Source organism: Xenopus tropicalis, chromosome 8 (genome assembly GCF_000004195.4).
Source record: "Xenopus tropicalis strain Nigerian chromosome 8, UCB_Xtro_10.0, whole genome shotgun sequence".
In the NCBI taxonomy this organism is placed as follows: Eukaryota; Metazoa; Chordata; class Amphibia; order Anura; family Pipidae; genus Xenopus; species Xenopus tropicalis.
This window is the reverse complement of record NC_030684.2, coordinates 3,525,295-3,546,296: the sequence shown is the minus strand read 5'-3', so window position 1 is coordinate 3,546,296 and position 21,002 is coordinate 3,525,295. Positions and strand designations below refer to the sequence as shown.

The window sequence follows — 21,002 nt, the reverse complement described above, 5'->3', positions numbered from 1 at the left end:
CCGGGTCTATTTTTGTTTTATTTAAGTCATTAGAACAAACTTTCAACAGAGACGGGGGCTGCCATCTTGCTTAGCTGAGCCTGCCCATTCCCCGCCCACACCCAATGCAAATAGCGGCCCCAGGGGGTTATGGGTAGGGAATCAACGGGGGCGACTACATAGAACAATATGGAACATTAAGGCCACAGATGATTATATTCCACGTATTCCCACGGATACGTCGACAGCATCAAAGAGGCTCCGCCCCCTGCGGCAGAGGAATTTATTCACAAAAATAGAATCCAGTTTGCTCAATAAATATTTAATCCTTATTATACACAATCCGGGGGTCCAGGCTCCGGCGCCGGTCTGTACAGTATATACAGGGGAATGCAAGTCCATTCAGCAGGAGTTCTGATTGGTTGCCTGAGAATCCAGAACCTCAGCTATGTCTTCCAATTGGTCAAGAACCTCCCCAAATGAGGGTCTTTTGAAGGCCTCGAGCTGCGGGGAACCAATGGGAGTGCGTTAGGAACCAGGGGGCAAATCTGCTCCATAGCCGGCCCATTCACAATACGTTACTATAGGGGGTAACTTACCCGGCAACAGTTGGCGGCCAGGTCCAACACCTGCTTGGGGCAACCTGGGACCATCTCCTTGAATGCTGCAACGTCCAACCCAAAATCCTGAGAGAGGGAAGATGGGGGATTTAGTCTGGATATTATACCCCCAACCTCATTGGATAGGGCATCTCCCACCCATTTATACCACTACTAAAACTGCCCCATGGCGATAGCATCGAGGTCCCCCCAGTTTATTGCCCCATGGGCAGGAGCGTTGGGTTCTGACATTGTTCTACCAGAGAAGTTTGGCTCCGGGGGATCCCTTGCCAGAACCTTCTCCCATTTTGTCCTCCTACACCAGAAAATGGCAAGAAGGCGTCAGACTTACCCTCGTGCGGGGCAGGATCTCGGGGTCGGCCGGGACGCGCCCCAGGATTTCACACAGAACGATCCCAAAGGAGAACACATCGACCTAGGAAAGACCAAAAAAACAAAGCACAATATCAGTGCCGGCACCATAATGTGCCCAACCCCAAGTCCCCAGGCACCAAGGATAATGTGCCCAACCCCAAGTCACCAAGGGATAATGTGCCCAACCCCAAGTCCCAAGGAACCAAGGATAATGTGCCCAACCCCAAGTCCCCAGGCACCAAGGATAATGTGCCCAACCCCAAGTCCCCAGGCACCAAGGATAATGTGCCCAACCCCAAGGCACCAGGGATAATGTGCCCAACCCCAAGTCCCAAGGCACCAAGGATAATGTGCCCAACCCCAAGTCCCCAGGCACCAGGGATAATGTGCCCAACCCCAAGTCCCAAGGATAATGTGCCCAACCCCAAGTCACCAAGGATATTGTGCCCAACCCCAAGTCACCAAGGATAATGTGCCCAACCCCAAGTCACCAAGGCACCAAGGATAATGTGCCCAACCCCAAGTCCCAAGGCACCAAGGATAATGTGCCCAACCCCAAGTCCCAAGGCACCAAGGATAATGTGCCCAACCCCAAGTCCCAAGGCACCAAGGATAATGTGCCCAACCCCAAGTCCCAAGGCACCAGGGATAATGTGCCCAACCATAAGTCCCAAGGATAATGTGCCCAACCCCAAGTCCCAAGGTCCCAAGGATAATGTGCCCAACCCCAAGTCCCAAGGCACCAGGGATAATGTGCCCAACCCCAAGTCCCAAGGATAATGTGCCCAACCCCAAGTCCCAAGGTCCCAAGGATAATGTGCCCAACCCCAAGCCCAAAGGCACCAGGGATAATGTGCCCAACCCCAAGTCCCAAGGCACCAGGGATAATGTGCCCAACCCCAAGTCCCAAGGCACCAGGGATAATGTGCCCAACCCCAAGTCCCAAGGCACCAAGGATAATGTGCCCAACCCCAAGTCCCAAGGCACCAAGGATAATGTGCCCAACCCCAAGTCCCAAGGCACCAGGGATAATGTGCCCAACCCCAAGTCCCCAGGGATAATGTGCCCAACCCCAAGTCCCAAGGCACCAGGGATAATGTGCCCAACCCCAAGTCCCAAGGCACCAGGGATAATGTGCCCAACCCCAAGTCCCAAGGCACCAAGGATAATGTGCCCAACCCCAAGTCCCAAGGCACCAAGGATAATGTGCCCAACCCCAAGTCCCAAGGCACCAGGGATAATGTGCCCAACCCCAAGTCCCAAGGCACCAAGGATAATGTGCCCAACCCCAAGTCACCAAGGATATTGTGCCCAACCCAAAGTCACCAAGGATAATGTGCCCAACCCCAAGTCCCAAGGCACCAAGGATAATGTGCCCAACCCCAAGTCCCAAGGCACCAAGGATAATGTGCCCAACCCCAAGTCCCAAGGCACCAGGGATAATGTGCCCAACCATAAGTCCCAAGGATAATGTGCCCAACCCCAAGGATAATGTGCCCAACCCCAAGTCCCAAGGATAATGTGCCCAACCCCAAGCCCAAAGGCACCAGGGATAATGTGCCCAACCCCAAGTCCCCAGGGATAATGTGCCCAACCCCAAGTCCCAAGGCACCAGGGATAATGTGCCCAACCCCAAGTCCCAAGGCACCAGGGATAATGTGCCCAACCCCAAGTCCCCAGGGATAATGTGCCCAACCCCAAGTCCCAAGGCACCAGGGATAATGTGCCCAACCCCAAGTCCCAAGGCACCAGGGATAATGTGCCCAACCCCAAGTCCCAAGGCACCAAGGATAATGTGCCCAACCCCAAGTCCCAAGGCACCAAGGATAATGTGCCCAACCCCAAGTCCCAAGGCACCAGGGATAATGTGCCCAACCATAAGTCCCAAGGCACCAAGGATAATGTGCCCAACCCCAAGTCACCAAGGATATTGTGCCCAACCCAAAGTCACCAAGGATAATGTGCCCAACCCCAAGTCCCAAGGCACCAAGGATAATGTGCCCAACCCCAAGTCCCAAGGCACCAAGGATAATGTGCCCAACCCCAAGTCCCAAGGCACCAGGGATAATGTGCCCAACCATAAGTCCCAAGGATAATGTGCCCAACCCCAAGGATAATGTGCCCAACCCCAAGTCCCAAGGTCCCAAGGATAATGTGCCCAACCCCAAGCCCAAAGGCACCAGGGATAATGTGCCCAACCCCAAGTCCCCAGGGATAATGTGCCCAACCCCAAGTCCCAAGGCACCAGGGATAATGTGCCCAACCCCAAGTCCCAAGGCACCAGGGATAATGTGCCCAACCCCAAGTCCCAAGGCACCAAGGATAATGTGCCCAACCCCAAGTCCCAAGGCACCAAGGGTAATGTGCCCAACCCCAAGTCCCAAGGCACCAAGGATAATGTGCCCAACCCCAAGTCCCAAGGCACCAAGGATAATGTGCCCAACCCCAAGTCCCAAGGCACCAAGGGTAATGTGCCCAACCCCAAGTCCCAAGGCACCAAGGATAATGTGCCCAACCCCAAGTCCCAAGGCACCAAGGATAATGTGCCCGACCCCAAGTCCCAAGGCACCAAGGATAATGTGCCCAACCCCAAGTCCCAAGGCACCAAGGATAATGTGCCCAACCCCAAGTCCCAAGGTCCCAAGGATAATGTGCCCAACCCCAAGCCCAAAGGCACCAGGGATAATGTGCCCAACCCCAAGTCCCCAGGGATAATGTGCCCAACCCCAAGTCCCCAGGGATATGTGCCAACCCAAGTCCCAAGGCACCAGGGATAATGTGCCCAACCCCAAGTCCCAAGGCACCAGGGATAATGTGCCCAACCCCAAGTCCCAAGGCACCAAGGATAATGTGCCCAACCCCAAGTCCCAAGGCACCAAGGGTAATGTGCCCAACCCCAAGTCCCAAGGCACCAAGGATAATGTGCCCAACCCCAAGTCCCAAGGCACCAAGGATAATGTGCCCAACCCCAAGTCCCAAGGCACCAAGGATAATGTGCCCAACCCAAGTCCCCAAGGCACCAAGGGTAATGTGCCCAACCCCAAGTCCAAGGCACCAAGGATAATGTGCCCAACCCAAGTCCCAAGGCACCAAGGATAATGTGCCCAACCCCAAGGCACCAAGGATAATGTGCCCAACCCCAAGTCCAAAGGCACCAGGGATAATGTGCCCAAGTCCCAAGGCACCAAGGATAATGTGCCCAACCCCAAGGCACCAAGGATAATGTGCCCAACCCCAAGTCCAAAGGCACCAGGGATAATGTGCCCAAGTCCCAAGGCACCAAGGATAATGTGCCCAACCCCAAGGCACCAAGGATAATGTGCCCAACCCCAAGGCACCAAGGATAATGTGCCCAACCCCAAGGCACCAAGGATAATGTGCCCAACCCCAAGTCCAAAGGCACCAGGGATAATGTGCCCAAGTCCCAAGGCACCAAGGATAATGTTCCCAACCCCAAGTCCAAAGGCACCAGGGATAATGTGCCCAAGGCACCAAGGATAATGTGCCCAACCCCAAGGCACCAAGGATAATGTGCCCAACCCCAAGTCCAAAGGCACCAGGGATAATGTGCCCAAGTCCCAAGGCACCAAGGATAATGTGCCCAACCCCAAGTCCCAAGGTACCAAGGATAATGTGCCCAACCCCAAGTCCCAAGGCACCAAGGGGTGCAATACCGGGTCCCTCAGTGCTCAGTTACAGAACCCCTGTACCCCTATGTTGGCAGTTAGTAATGGGCCTCATTGCTCAGAGCTTCCTCTCAGACTCCCCCTCATTGGCCACCAGATCACCGAGGCAACAACAAAAGACCACCCCCCCCCCAACAACCAACCTTCCTGTCATACGGCTCCCCCCGCAGCATCTCCGGCGCCATCCAGAAGGCGGATCCGACCAGGGACAACTTGCGCTCCCCGTTCTTCAAGGGGACCTCCCCGACCTCCCGGGCGAGGCCAAAATCCGTCACCAAGGCCTCCCTGCCCCGCGGAGTCTCCCTGATCAGGCAGTTCTGTAAACCAATCAGAACAAAGGATAGAAGCAGAGAGCAAACAAACCAGTTGCAGTAGAAATGTCCCCTTGGGGCACCCGTACCTTGGAGTTGAGGTCCCGGTGGTAGATGTTCTTCGAGTGCAGATAGACCATCCCCCTGCTGATGTCACAGGACAGTTCCACTTTATCTTTCCAGCTGAGGGGGATCTCCTTGGTGGCCAGCAGCTCCTCTAGGCAGCCGCCATTAACGTACTGCAACGGGGAACAGAGGAACCGGTGAGGAACCCAATGGGGGGTCCAACCCCCCCACCCCCCATTCCATAAACGGAAAACTCATTTTAGGGATTTTGGTTGATGCAACAACGCAGCCTCCGCCCCTTCATTTATAAAGGGGTGGAGACTGTGTATAAAATTTGGGGGCGGGATGGTACAAGGGCCCCACCCCTCCCTCAGACCCCCCCCCCAGAATTCCTACCTCCAATATTGGATACAATTTTTCATCCTTGACGCATATCCCAAGGTACCTAGGAATGAACGGAGCCGTTAGACATTGCTGCACTGTAGTTAAGCGGCCCTGCGAGTGGGTGGGGCTTAAACCTTTTTTGAGAGATTTCAGGATCTCCTACCTTACAATGTTGGGATGAGACAATTTCTGGAGCAAAGTGATCTCTCGCACGATCCCCTCCTCATCAACATCATTTTTATAAATTTTCACCACCATGAACTTCGATCCAACGCCGTGTGTCACCTGAGGGGCAGATAGAGGGACGGGGGAGGGGGGGGTAAAGATCTAAATACAAATATACAGAGGAGGAATGTTCTGGGCACACAATAAGCTGTACCCCCATACTGTACTGTCTAAGGGAAACACTATGGCACCCCCTACCCATATGTATAAATACAAATATACAGAGAAGGAATGTTCTGGGCACACAATAAGCTGTACCCCCATACTGTACTGTCTAAGGGAAACACTATGGCACCCCCTACCCATATGTATAAATACAAATATACAGAGAAGGAATGCTCTGGGCACACAATAAGCTGTACCCCCATACTGTACTGTCTAAGGGAAACACTATGGCACCCCCTACCCATATGTATAAATACAAATATACAGAGAGGGAATGTTCTGGGCACACAATAAGCTGTACCCCCATACTGTACTGTCTAAGGGAAACACTATGGCACCCCCTACCCATATGTATAAATACAAATATACAGAGAGGGAATGTTCTGGGCACACAATAAGCTGTACCCCCATACTGTACTGTCTAAGGGAAACACTATGGCACCCCCTACCCATATGTATAAATACAAATATACAGAGAGGGAATGTTCTGGGCACACAATAAGCACACAGACACAAACAGACTTTTGTTGCCAATACAAAGTGCCAGTGACGGAGTCAGCAGAAGAGAGTTCCAGCTCAGCAGTGCCGCAGGGATTATACAGGGGGCAGCACTGAGTACAATACAGATAGGGATTCGCCTGCTCTGGGCAAGTCACACTGGGACAGACAGACAGACAAGAGATGTTGCCGTATGACGCACTGACGCAGGTTCCCGGCTCAGTATAATCAGCCCTGTGATGATGCGCTAATGCCCCACCAGGATTACCCACAGGCCCCAGGGGGCAATTACAGGCTAAAGAGCGGCCAAACTTCATTAATCCCACTAATCATCTAACGATCCCTGAGAGCTCATTCCATGCTCCGACGCTAAATCCCCATTAACCCCTTACTAACCCTGCGCCCAGCACTAATTAACCCCTTACTAACCCTGCGCCCGGCACTAATTAACCCCTTACTAACCCTGCGCCCCGGCACTAATTAACCCCTTACTAACCCTGCGCCCGGCACTAATTAACCCCTTACTAACCCTGCGCCCCGGCACTAATTAACCCCTTACTAACCCTGCGCCCGGCACTAATTAACCCCTTACTAACCCTGCGCCTGGCACTAATTAACCCCTTACTAACCCTGCGCCCGGCACTAATTAACCCCTTACTAACCCTGCGCCCGGCACTAATTAACCCCTTACTAACCCTGCGCCCGGCACTAATTAACCCCTTACTAACCCTGCGCCCGGCACTAATTAACCCCTTACTAACCCTGCGCCCGGCACTAATTAACCCCTTACTAACCCTGCGCCCGGCACTAATTAACCCCTTACTAACCCTGCGCCCGGCACTAATTAACCCCTTACTAACCCTGCGCCCGGCACTAATTAACCCCTTACTAACCCTGCGCCCCGGCACTAATTAACCCCTTACTAACCCTGCGCCCGGCACTAATTAACCCCTTACTAACCCTGCGCCTGGTACTAATCAACCAATTATTAACCCAGCGCCCAACACTAATTAACCCCTTACTAACCCTGCGCCTGGCACTAATTAACCAGTTATTAACCTTGCGCCCAACACTAATTAACCCCTTACTAACCCTGCGCCTGGTACTAATTAACCAATTATTAACCCAGCGCCCAACACTAATTAACCCCTTACTAACCCTGCGCCTGGCACTAATTAACCAGTTATTAACCCTGCGCCCGGCACTAATTAACCACGTATTAGCCGAGCAGCTCCCAATACAGCAGGTCAGAGCAGAGCCTATTGGGCGTCGGGCAGAATGGAACGTCCCGGGGTAAAGTTTCCTTCCTGAAGTACGGCACGTCCCCAGCCAATGGCGTCGCTGAGAGCAGGAAGGGCAGCGATAGGTCAGCGCAGACACCCCGCTCACTCACCGGGGGCCAATTAAACACTTTCTCTGTTTCCTGCAGGAGAGATGCCCCGGCTGATAATGCCGAGTCAGTAGCCGGGAGGAACCACTAATGGATGGGGGGGGGGGCTGGTGCAGGGAGTTACTGTTCTTATTAATATACATATTGTACAGCGCTGCGGGATATGTTGGCACTTTATAAATAAATGTTAATAATAATAATAGGGATATTTTGCCTTCGTCTCAGTCGCTCAGATTCCTGGCTCCGCCCCCCAATATAAACCAGTATAACAGCCCTGACGGTACCGAGACTGCCCTCCCAAGGGGCACTTTTCTGCCTCCGTCCCTGACCCTTGGGTTTCCTTCAGTCACAAAAAGTGTCAGGAATGTCCGACACCTGGAACCGACCCCCCCCCGAGGGGCAACACTGCCCAACAGCCAATAAGAATCCCTTATCAGTATAAGGGTATATATATATGGCAGCTCCCACCCTCATACTGTCCTGTCTCTATAGATAATTATATGTGGCAGTTAAAGGGTAAGTGTAACCAATAACTGGTTGCCCTTGGGCAGGGCCCATATAACCTTCTGTTCCTTGTGTTTAATTGGCTTGGGACACACAAGGAAACATCTGGGACTGGGGGTGGGGGGGGGAGTCCCTCGCTACTGTATACACTGCTGGGACCCCCCCCCATGGAATGCTGCCCCTAGTGGCCAAATCATCACCCAACGTGCCCAAAGTCATCCCATTCCCAGTAGGATTCATGGGACAACTGGCCTATTGAGTGTAGGAAATAGAACAGGTGGGGGGGGGTCCCTCGCTACTGTATATACTGCTGGGACCCCCCCAATGGAAAGCTGCCCCTAGTGGCCAAATCATCACCCAACGTGCCCAAAGTCATCCCATTCCCAGTAGGATTCATGGGACAACTGGCCTATTGAGTGTAGGAAGTAGAACAGATGGGGGGGTCCCTTGCTACTGTATATACATATTCACATACACTGCTGGGACCCCCCCAATGGAACGCTGCCCCTAGTGGCCAAATCATCACCCAACGTGCCCAAAGTCATCCCATTCCCAGTAGGATTCATGGGACAACTGGCCTATTGAGTGTAGGAAGTAGAACAGATGGGGGGGCACAGGCAGGAAGGGTGCCCCCCCACTTGTGTATTTACCTTATAGACCTTGGAAAAGAATCCGCTGCCAATCAGCTCGGCGTCGAAGCTTTCCCAGAATTCCAGCTTCCGGACGGCGGTGCGGAGTTTCTGCCAGCGGTCGACGTGGAAATAGGCGTCGGAGGATTCCCCGTAGAAGGGGCTGGACGGCGGGGAGGGGAGGAGCCCGGACTCGCACATCACCGGCACCGCCACTGAAATGCAAAGAGAAAGGGGCGGGGTTTATATTAGAGATGGAAGCTGCCATACTGATTCCCTCAGTGCAATCACGATGCCACAGGCCACGCCCACCGGCTCAGATGCCGCAGAACATCTTTATCTTCCCAACACTTAGATATGAAATTTGTGACACTTCCCCGGAGAGAAATAACGGGAAGAGACTCGGCCCAGAGGGGCATTCTGGGAAGGGGCCGACTGGGCGATGGGGTGAGAAATCTCTCACAATGGTACAAAACAAAGCCGGGGGCAAGAGGGCAGATTGTGACATCACTCAGAATAGGGGCCCCTCTGTCTTGTCTGTGCCCCCCCCCCCCATCCTACTGAGCTCACTGTCTCTCTATGTGCAAGATTTAGGGAGGGGCCAAAGTCCCCTCTCCCCGCCCCCCAAGAGAGTCCGGTAACATTCAACCGACTGAAATGACTTCCAGTAATAAAGTCTTATTGTGTGCCCAGAACATTCCTTCTCTGTATATTTGTATTTATACATATGGGTAGGGGGTGCCATAGTGTTTCCCTTAGACAGTACAGTATGGGGGTACAGCTTATTGTGTGCCCAGAACATTCCCTCTCTGTATATTTGTATTTATACATATGGGTAGGGGGTGCCATAGTGTTTCCCTTAGACAGTACAGTATGGGGGTACAGCTTATTGTGTGCCCAGAACATTCCTTCTCTGTATATTTGTATTTATACATATGGGTAGGGGGTGCCATAGTGTTTCCCTTAGACAGTACAGTATGGGGGTACAGCTTATTGTGTGCCCAGAACATTCCCTCTCTGTATATTTGTATTTATACATATGGGTAGGGGGTGCCATAGTGTTTCCCTTAGACAGTACAGTATGGGGGTACAGCTTATTGTGTGCCCAGAACATTCCCTCTCTGTATATTTGTATTTATACATAGGGGTAGGGGGTGCCATAGTGTTTCCCTTAGACAATACAGTATGGGGGTACAGCTTATTGTGTGCCCAGAACATTCCCTCTCTGTATATTTGTATTTATACATAGGGGTAGGGGGTGCCATAGTGTTTCCCTTAGACAGTACAGTATGGGGGTACAGCTTATTGTGTGCCCAGAACATTCCTTCTCTGTATATTTGTATTTATACATATGGGTAGGAGGTGCCATAGTGTTTCCCTTAGACAGTACAGTATGGGGGTACAGCTTATTGTGTGCCCAGAACATTCCTTCTCTGTATATTTGTATTTATACATATGGGTAGGAGGTGCCATAGTGTTTCCCTTAGACAGTACAGTATGGGGGTACAGCTTATTGTGTGCCCAGAACATTCCCTCTCTGTATATTTGTATTTATACATATGGGTAGGGGGTGCCATAGTGTTTCCCTTAGACAGTACAGTATGGGGGTACAGCTTATTGTGTGCCCAGAACATTCCTTCTCTGTATATTTGTATTTATACATATGGGTAGGAGGTGCCATAGTGTTTCCCTTAGACAGTACAGTATGGGGGTACAGCTTATTGTGTGCCCAGAACATTCCTTCTCTGTATATTTGTATTTATACATATGGGTAGGAGGTGCCATAGTGTTTCCCTTAGACAGTACAGTATGGGGGTACAGCTTATTGTGTGCCCAGAACATTCCTTCTCTGTATATTTGTATTTATACATATGGGTAGGGGGTGCCATAGTGTTTCCCTTAGACAGTACAGTATGGGGGTACAGCTTATTGTGTGCCCAGAACATTCCTTCTCTGTATATTTGTATTTATACATATGGGTAGGGGGTGCCATAGTGTTTCCCTCCCTGTATATCTGTAGGCAGCTGCACGTGACCCATTGGCTACGAGTGTTTCTAATTAGGAGCAGACAATCTGACTCGCACTAATTAAGATACTAATTAAGACATTGCAGTCGCCCATCTGACTAATTAAAAGCTGCCAATGACACGTAATTACCCAGAATCCCTCTGCTCAATCCTGACATCACATTGTGACATCACCCCCATGAGGTTTTGCATCATATTTACGTTGTACATTTCCCAGTCGGTGAGTAGAGACACTCAGTGCCCCAATGTACAAATGGGGCGGGGCAATTACTGGGGGCGGGGCATCTCCCCCCTCAACATTGGGAGAGTCTCTGTTTATTGTCCCGTTACCATGGCTGCGTCCTTGTTTCCCCCCAGTGTCACTATAGAATAAATCTACCCCCCCCCCCAAGGCTACACAGGGGGCAGTCCGGCCATCCATTACCCTGTCACTGCACAATGCCCCGGCCACATTCCCCCCATTATACAGAGAGAAACTGAGAGACGGAGTTGCCATACAATCCACACAGTGGTTACACCTGCCCTGCCTTGCTTTACTGCACTGCTGCCCTGGAATGCTCTCTCTCATATAGGGGGGGCACGCTCTCTCTCATATAGGGGGGGCACGCTCTCTCTCATATGGGGGGGCACGCTCTCTCTCATATGGGGGGCACGCTCTCTCTCATATGGGGGGCACGCTCTCTCTCATATGGGGGGCACGCTCTCTCTCATATGGGGGGCACGCTCTCTCTCATATGGGGGGGGCACGCTCTCTCTCATATGGGGGGGCACGCTCTCTCTCATATGGGGGGCACGCTCTCTCTCATATGGGGGGCACGCTCTCTCTCATATGGGGGGCACGCTCTCTCTCATATGGGGGGCACGCTCTCTCTCATATGGGGGGCACGCTCTCTCTCATATGGGGGGCACGCTCTCTCTCATATAGGGGGGGCACGCTCTCTCTCATATGGGGGGGCACGCTCTCTCTCATATGGGGGGGCACGCTCTCTCTCATATGGGGGGCACGCTCTCTCTCATATAGGGGGGGCACGCTCTCTCTCATATGGGGGGGCACGCTCTCTCTCATATGGGGGGCACGCTCTCTCTCATATGGGGGGCACGCTCTCTCTCATATGGGGGGCACGCTCTCTCTCATATGGGGGGCACGCTCTCTCTCATATGGGGGGGCACGCTCTCTCTCATATGGGGGGGCACGCTCTCTCTCATATGGGGGGGCACGCTCTCTCTCATATAGGGGGGGCACGCTCTCTCTCATATGGGGGGGCACGCTCTCTCTCATATGGGGGGCACGCTCTCTCTCATATGGGGGGCACGCTCTCTCTCATATGGGGGGCACGCTCTCTCTCATATGGGGGGGCACGCTCTCTCTCATATGGGGGGCACGCTCTCTCTCATATGGGGGGGCACGCTCTCTCTCATATGGGGGGGCACGCTCTCTCTCATATGGGGGGGCACGCTCTCTCTCATATAGGGGGGGCACGCTCTCTCTCATATGGGGGGGCACGCTCTCTCTCATATGGGGGGGCACGCTCTCTCTCATATAGGGGGGGCACGCTCTCTCTCATATGGGGGGGCACACTCTCTCTCATATAGGGGGGGCACACTCTCTCATATGGGGGGGCACACTCCCTCATATGGGTGCTCTCTGATATGGGGGGCATGCTCTCTCATGGGGGGGCACACTCTCTCTCATATAGGGGGGCACGCTCTCTCTCATATAGGGGGGCACGCTCTCTCTCATATAGGGGGGGCACGCTCTCTCTCATATAGGGGGGCACGCTCTCTCTCATATAGGGGGGCACGCTCTCTCTCATATAGGGGGGCACGCTCTCTCTCATATAGGGGGGCACGCTCTCTCTCATATAGGGGGGCACGCTCTCTCTCATATAGGGGGGCACGCTCTCTCTCATATAGGGGGGCACGCTCTCTCTCATATAGGGGGGCACGCTCTCTCTCATATAGGGGGGCACGCTCTCTCTCATATAGGGGGGCACGCTCTCTCTCATATAGGGGGGCACGCTCTCTCTCATAGGGGGGGCACGCTCTCTCATATGGGGGGGCACACTCTCTCTCATGGGGGGGCACACTCTCTCTCATGGGGGGGCACACTCTCTCATGGGGGGGCACACTCTCTCTCATGGGGGGGCACACTCACTCTCATGGGGGGGCACACTCACTCTCATGGGGGGCACACTCACTCTCATGGGGGGGCACACTCTCATGGGGGGCACACTCTCATGGGGGGCACACTCTCTCTCATATAGGGGGGCACGCTCTCTCTCATATAGGGGGGCACGCTCTCTCTCATATAGGGGGGCACGCTCTCTCTCATATAGGGGGGGCACGCTCTCTCTCATATAGGGGGGGCACGCTCTCTCTCATATAGGGGGGCACGCTCTCTCTCATATAGGGGGGCACGCTCTCTCTCATATAGGGGGGCACGCTCTCTCTCATATAGGGGGGCACGCTCTCTCTCATATAGGGGGGCACGCTCTCTCTCATAGGGGGGGCACACTCTCTCTCATGGGGGGGCACACTCTCTCTCATGGGGGGGCACACTCTCTCTCATGGGGGGGCACACTCTCTCTCATGGGGGGGCACACTCTCTCTCATGGGGGGCACACTCTCTCTCATGGGGGGGCACACTCTCTCTCATGGGGGGGCACACTCTCTCTCATGGGGGGGCACACTCTCTCTCATGGGGGGCACACTCACTCTCATGGGGGGGCACACTCACTCTCATGGGGGGGCACACTCACTCTCATGGGGGGCACACTCACTCTCATGGGGGGCACCACTCTCATGGGGGGCACGCTCTCTCTCATATAGGGGGGCACGCTCTCTCTCATATAGGGGGGCACGCTCTCTCTCATATAGGGGGGCACGCTCTCTCTCATATAGGGGGGCACGCTCTCTCTCATATAGGGGGGCACGCTCTCTCTCATATAGGGGGGCACGCTCTCTCTCATATAGGGGGGCACGCTCTCTCTCATAGGGGGGGCACGCTCTCTCATATGGGGGGGCACACTCTCTCATGGGGGGGCACACTCTCTCTCATGGGGGGGCACACTCTCTCTCATGGGGGGCACACTCTCTCTCATGGGGGGGCACACTCTCTCTCATGGGGGGGCACACTCACTCTCATGGGGGGGCACACTCACTCTCATGGGGGGGCACACTCACTCTCATGGGGGGGCACACTCACTCTCATGGGGGGGCACACTCTCTCATATGGGGGGGCACGCTCTCTCATATGGGGGGGCACGCTCTCTCATATGGGGGGGCACGCTCTCTCATATGGGGGGGCACGCTCTCTCATATGGGGGGGCACGCTCTCTCTCATATGGGGGGCGCGCTCTCTCTCATATGGGGGGGGCACACTCTCTCTCATGGGGGGGCACACTCTCTCTCATGGGGGGGCACACTCTCTCTCATGGGGGGGCACACTCTCTCTCATGGGGGGGCACACTCTCTCTCATGGGGGGGCACACTCTCTCTCATGGGGGGGCACACTCTCTCTCATGGGGGGGCACACTCTCTCGCATGGGGGGGCACACTCTCTCTCATGGGGGGGCACACTCTCTCTCATGGGGGGGCACACTCTCTCTCATATGGGGGGGCACGCTCTCTCTCATGGGGGGGCACGCTCTCTCATATAGGGGGGGCACACTCTCTCATATGGGTGCTCTCTGATATGGGCGGCATGCTCTCTCTCATGGGGGGGCACGCTCTCTCTCATGGGGGGGCACGCTCTCTCTCATATGGGTGGCACGCTCTCTCATATAGGGGGGGCACGCTCTCTCATATGTGGGGGGACAAGCTCTACACTCTCATGGGGGGGGCAGTGTGTGCATCTGACAGTGTCCCTGATGCAACTGAATTGTCCCATTGTGTGAGACAGCCTGGAACTCTCTCCGGCACAATGGGAGCTGTCTCGCCCCTCTGTGTGCCCCTCGCCCCCCCGCGTGGGCGTCTGTGGCACAAATGAGGCCACATTCTGCCCCCGTTTGCTCTTTGGGGGGGGGACACTCTGATACACAAAAGCCCTTGAATATAAGGAATTCTCAGGTCGGGGCAGTCAGTATGGCAGCTCCCAGTTGGGTATAAATACTAATATGCAGAGGGGGCACTTATAGGATAGACTACCCCCCCTTCCTGCCCCCGTGGGTGCTGATTCCCGGCGCCACAGCTTGGGTTTCACCCGCAATACGATCCCTTCCTCACAATGACGACGGCACAATGGGCTCCTCCGAGCAGGAGAACAGGACCATTCATTATTCATTGGCTGCTCCTGCAGAGGATTCTGGGTAAGGGCCAAGTCGGCCCGTGCCTACACCTTGGCCAGTGGCCCTTCCTGCGCAATAGGTACAGGCTGGAGGCTCCCCAAGAGCAGCAGGGGGGCCCCGGGGGAACCGCACTCACTTACTGATAAGGTCCCGATAGGCTAAACAAGCAAAAGCCTGGGCCGAGCCGCACGCCAAGGGCATATCCAAGGACTGAGATACCCGGCAACCGAGTCTCCCTACCTACTGCCCCCCCCCCCCAACTGCCCCCCTCCCTGTCCTTCCCATTGCATGGGCCCCTCATACCCCCCCAGGCTTTGGGCTGTACCAATTTGTGTCTGATTATTATACTTGGCCCCTAACACTTCCCATGCTGGCACCCGTCTCCTACCCGCGCCCCATGGGCAAATCCACTCAGGAGCGTGGGGGGGAGATCTGCCCCGGGAATGTGCCCAAACTAATAACAGGAATACAATGGGGCTATTAATGCCAACTGCCAAATGCTTCTCCTACAACTCCCAGCATGCCCAGGGGCAGGAAGTACAGAGAATCAGAGCTCTGTACCTGGGTAAGTACTGGGGGGAGATTGGATTCACTTACCCGGGGGGGGGGGGGGTTCCTGCCTGACCATGGGAAAGAGAGCAGCCCAGGAGCAGGTAGTACAGAGAATCAGAGCTCTGTACCTGGGTAAGTACTGGGGGGAGATTGGATTCACTTACCCAGGGGGAGGTTCCTGCCTGACCATGGGAAAGAGAGCAGCCCAGGAGCAGGAAGTACAGAGAATCAGAGCTCTGTACCTGGGTATGTACTGGGGGGAGATTGGATTCACTTACCCAGGGGGAGGTTCCTGTCTGACCATGGGAAAGAGAGCAGCCCAGGAGCAGGAAGTACAGAGAATCAGAGCTCTGTACCTGGGTAAGTACTGGGGGGAGATTGGATTCACTTACCCAGGGGGAGGTTCCTGTCTGACCATGGGAAAGAGAGCAGCCCAGGAGCAGGAAGTACAGAGAATCAGAGCTCTGTACCTGGGTAAGTACTGGGGGGAGATTGGATTCACTTACCCGGGGGGGGGGGGGGGTTCCTGCCTGACCATGGGAAAGAGAGCAGTCCAGGAGCAGGTAGTACAGAGAATCAGAGCTCTGTACCTGGGTAAGTACTGGGGGGAGATTGGATTCACTTACCCAGGGGGAGGTTCCTGCCTGACCATGGAAAGAGAGCAGCCCAGGAGCAGGAAGTACAGAGAATCAGAGCTCTGTACCTGGGTAAGTATTGGGGGGAGATTGGATTCACTTACCCAGGGGGAGGTTCCTGCCTGACCATGGGAAAGAGAGCAGCCCAGGAGCAGGAAGTACAGAGAATCAGAGCTCTGTACCTGGGTAAGTACTGGGGGGAGATTGGATTCACTTACCCAGGGGGGGTTCCTGTCTGACCATGGGAAAGAGAGCAGCCCAGGAGCAGGAAGTACAGAGAATCAGAGCTCTGTACCTGGGTAAGTACTGGGGGGAGATTGGATTCACTTACCCAGGGGGGGGTTCCTGCCTGACCATGGGAAAGAGAGCAGTCCAGGAGCAGGTAGTACAGAGAATCAGAGCTCTGTACCTGGGTAAGTACTGGGGGAGATTGGATTCACTTACCCAGGGGGAGGTTCCTGCCTGACCATGGGAAAGAGAGCAGCCCAGGAGCAGGAAGTACAGAGAATCAGAGCTCTGTACCTGGGTAAGTATTGGGGGGAGATTGGATTCACTTACCCAGGGGAGGTTCCTGCCTGACCATGGGAAAGAGAGCAGCCCAGGAGCAGGAAGTACAGAGAATCAGAGCTCTGTACCTGGGTAAGTACTGGGGGAGATTGGATTCACTTACCCAGGGGGAGGTTCCTGCCTGACCATGGGAAAGAGAGCAGCCCAGGAGCAGGAAGTACAGAGAATCAGAGCTCTGTACCTGGGTAAGTACTGGGGGGAGATTGGATTCACTTACCCAGGGGGGGGGGTTCCTGCCTGACCATGGGAAAGAGAGCAGCCCAGGAGCAGGAAGTACAGAGAATCAGAGCTCTGTGCCTGGGTAAGTACTGGGGGGAGATTGGATTCACTTACCCAGGGGTGGGTTCCTGCCTGACCATGGGAAAGAGAGCAGCCCAGGAGCAGGAAGTACAGAGAATCAGAGCTCTGTACCTGGGTAAGTACTGGGGGGGGGTAGGGGTAAGTCACAGGCTGTCTGTTTGGGACAATGGGAATGATCAGTGTGGGTTAAACTGGTGGAGTCTGGAATTGCCCGGGGGGGGGGGGTAACAAGAAGTGTTTTTGTGCAGTTAGTGGGACCCAGGGAGGGGCAGTCAGGAAAGTCATTAACAGCAATCAAAACAATTTCCAACATGTTCATCCTCACTTACCCCCTAAAGCCCTGGGAGGGGCAATACCGCCTGTCTGGGAATCTAGACACGGGGGTAATTTCGTGCCAACCCGGCGCCACCCCAAACATCTAAAGCACCCCGAAACCATCCCATACACCCCCCGCTGCCCTTAAAGAGACAGACACAAAAGAAACACTTGTGGTTGGGAGGAATTTGCACCGTCGGGTGATTTCCCACGATTCCACCTGCCTGAGCTCACTATTACTCACTAGTGCGAGGCTGGGGGTCAGGGATCACTCAGGATGGACAGCCGGTTGCTATGACAATGAAGGGTATAAAAGTAGAGTTGTAGTTGAACTACCCCCATAGCGACAGCCGTTGCCCCCCCCCCCACACAGTAACCCCAAGCCCGGGGCAAGTAACTCCGTCACAGAGAAGGAACTTGGCAGACGGGATAATCGCGGGGTTAATCCGGTGGATCATCCAGGGATCTCCCTAAATCCCGGCCGGCAGGATCCTCTCCATCTGCTGCTACCGAGTCGGGCGCCGGAGCGACAGTCAGAACCGCCAGTGGGGCAGCTCAGTTGCACTATTAGGGGCAGAATTAGCCCATCTTTAGAGGGTTTATTTCCCCTTAAAAAGATTATTTACCCTTTACAGCACTGCTGGCTGGAGAGGCCGGCGGCAGGTTAAGCTAGGAGACTGGGAAATAACTCATTTCCCTGTCGAGGGGCAATAAAACCAGTTGATATGCAAACAGGGCAGATAAAGCCCCCTCTGTTCGGGGCAACAGGCCGGCCCATTGTGTTATCGCCCCCCAGTCTATAATGGGCCGGACAGTGAGGGTCTACGGGCAATAAAGAGAATTACTATTGTCCCTCTGTAGATACCATGGGGGGGGGGGTATGAATCTGGCCGACCCCGGGGCACTTAGCGCTAATATCGTTACAGCAGGAGACAAAAGCCCCCCCCCCCCCCGCAGTCTGGTACTTTGTATACAAATCTACCCCGCACACTGCTCAAACACTTTTATTGCCCCATAAATAAATGCCCCAATGTTAGCCATAATAGTGTCGGCCTACAGCCTGCCTAATCAAGTACTGTGTACTCAAGAGCTTACACTCTACACCATACAATTAACCCCCCCATTGACATGCACTAAACCTGCCCCCGCTGAAACAAATGCCCCAATGTTATCCACAATAGTACTGTGTACTCAAGAGCTTACACTCTACACCATACCCTGCTCATTATATAGATACACTTTTATTGCCCCACAAATACCCCACCCATTAACATCCACTAAACCTGCCCCAGCTGAAGCAAATGCCCCAATGTTATCCATAATAGTACTGTGTACTCAAGAGCTTACACTCTACACCATACAAATATCCTCCCCATTGACATGCACTAAACCTGCCCCAGCTGAAACAAATGCCCCAATACTGTGTACTCAAGAGCTTGCACTCTACACCATACCCTGCTCATTATATGGATCCAAAAACTTTAATTGCCCCATACAAATAACCCCCCAAAAACATCCACTAAACCTGCCCCAGCTGAAGCAAATGCCCCAATGTTATCCATAATAGTACTGTGTACTCAAGAGCTTACACTCTACACCATACAAATATCCTCCCCATTGACATGCACTAAACCTGCCCCAGCTGAAACAAATGCCCCAATACTGTGTACTCAAGAGCTTGCACTCTACACCATACCCTGCTCATTATATGGATCCAAAAACTTTAATTGCCCCATACAAATAACCCCCCAAAAACATCCACTAAACCTGCCCCAGCTGAAACAAATGCCCCAATACTGTGTACTCAAGAGCTTACACTCTACACCATGCCCTGCTTATTATATGGATACAAACACTCAGGGGCACTTTTATTGCCCCATACAAATAACCCCCCCTATTAACATCCACTAAAACTGCCCCAATGTTATCCACAATAGTACTTTGTACAGAAGAGCTTGCACTCTACACCATGCCCTGCTCATTATATGGATACAAACACTTCTATTGCCCCATACAAATAACCCCCCCAATAACATGCACTAAACCTGCCCCAATGTTATCCATAATAGTACTGTGTACTCAAGAGCTTACACTCTACACCATACAAATAACCCCCCCATTGACATGCACTAAACCTGCCCCAGCTGAAACAAATACCCCAGTCGTAGTACTATTTACTCAAGAGCTTACACTCTACACCGTGCCCTGTATGGCTGATCTACCCCCCCTCCCCTAAACATTTCCAAGCCCCCCAAAACTGACACAGTAAGGGGGGGGGCTTACCATGGTAACACCGGCCATATGGCAGCCCCGGCGGATGTGGGAGCCAATAGGCTTTCGGCTCCACCTGTGCTCTAATGATCCCGAATGGGAGTTAATAGGGACGCTGGTTGCCCCGTTAGGGTGCAGGGAGTTGAAGGATCTGGGATTAACCCCTGAAACCCTGGCAAAGCCCTTCACGACTGCCCACAGAATCCACTGAGCTAGTTTAACCCATAAGCCGGGGTACCGAGCCCCCCCAATATCACTTAATCAGGAACCCCCTGCCGCTGCCTGCACTGCCTTCCAACTGCCCTGAGTGACTCATTAGCCACTAAATGCCCCTTGTTTATTGGTTCTGCCCCATTAATGCCCCATTAATGCCCCTCTCCCCCCCCCCCCCCCAAAAAACACAGCAGGAGTCACCCCCTAATCCTCAATGTGCCCCTCATTTCCCTGCACTTGGGGTAATTAGTAACAGGTACCTGCCCCATAACACAGTAGGACTAATGAACAATATGGGGGGGGGGTACATGGCAGCTGGGGGGCTGCCCTGTTACTAAATGCCCCACAGACAGACAGACAGCTGGCAGTTAGGAAGCCAGGGGTACCTACTTGGTGGTTGGAGGGGCACAGCCATCCCTGGGGGGCACAGGCAGTGGGTTCAGCAGGACGTGGGAAGGAAACTCACATGTCTCTGAGTGACTGAGACCCCCCTGAATCACCCAAAGCCCCCCTAGAGTGAGTTGTGGGGGGTCACTGAGTGTCTCTGTATCCGCAGCTGGCAGTTGGCACTCGGCGGGTCTCTCCCTTTATCCGCAGCTGGCAGTTGGCACCATCCTCTCCCCCTCAGCACTGAGAGCGACTGATCCGCTCCGGGAGCGACTGTAGCGCAATAAACACCCTCCCTCCCTGAGCATTGTGGGAACTGTAGTCCTTCCGTCCTGCCAGCAGGGGGAGACAGACCTCTCTGGTTTCTTAAAGTCGCCCAAACAGCAAAAGACTGAGCCCAATGATCTTTATCAGTTGCCCCCCCCCCCCCCTTTCCACCTCAACTAAAGGGGAAATACACCCTGATATTAAATTCTTCAGTATATTTTATTTCAATTGGTCTTCATTTATAATGTCTGGTTGGTAAGGTCCCTCCGACCCTAGCAACCGAACCTTAGTCTGACAGACTGGGAAAAGGGGAAATACACCCTGTTATTAAATTCTTCAGTATATTTTATTGCAATTGGTCTTCATTTAGA

The 21,002-nt window shown here is 53.7% G+C and overlaps 1 protein-coding gene across 1 annotated transcript; it reads right to left on the bottom strand.

Annotated features, from left to right (window-relative positions):
- On the bottom strand, positions 1 to 20,612 carry tesk1 (testis-specific kinase 1). The gene is made up of 9 exons (NM_001126723.2): positions 20,368 to 20,612; positions 8,833 to 9,026; positions 5,564 to 5,685; positions 5,413 to 5,461; positions 5,040 to 5,189; positions 4,783 to 4,956; positions 931 to 1,014; positions 579 to 665; positions 1 to 483 (listed from the first exon to the last, which is right to left on the bottom strand). The coding sequence occupies exons 1-9, from the start codon at positions 20,390 to 20,392 to the stop codon at positions 382 to 384; spliced, it is 987 nt and encodes a 328-aa protein (NP_001120195.2). The 5' UTR covers positions 20,393 to 20,612; the 3' UTR covers positions 1 to 381.
- Between the last annotated feature and the right edge of the window lie 390 nt (positions 20,613 to 21,002).

Coding starts and splice junctions, on each gene's coding strand:
- tesk1 (NM_001126723.2), bottom strand. CDS start 20,392: ATGGCTGTGCCCCTCCAACCACCAA. Junction 5,686..8,832: donor TCTTTTCCAAGGTCTATAAG/GTAAATACACAA, acceptor TCTGCCCCTCAG/GTGACACACGGCGTTGGATC. Junction 484..578: donor TGGCCGCCAACTGTTGCCGG/GTAAGTTACCCC, acceptor GGTTCCCCGCAG/CTCGAGGCCTTCAAAAGACC.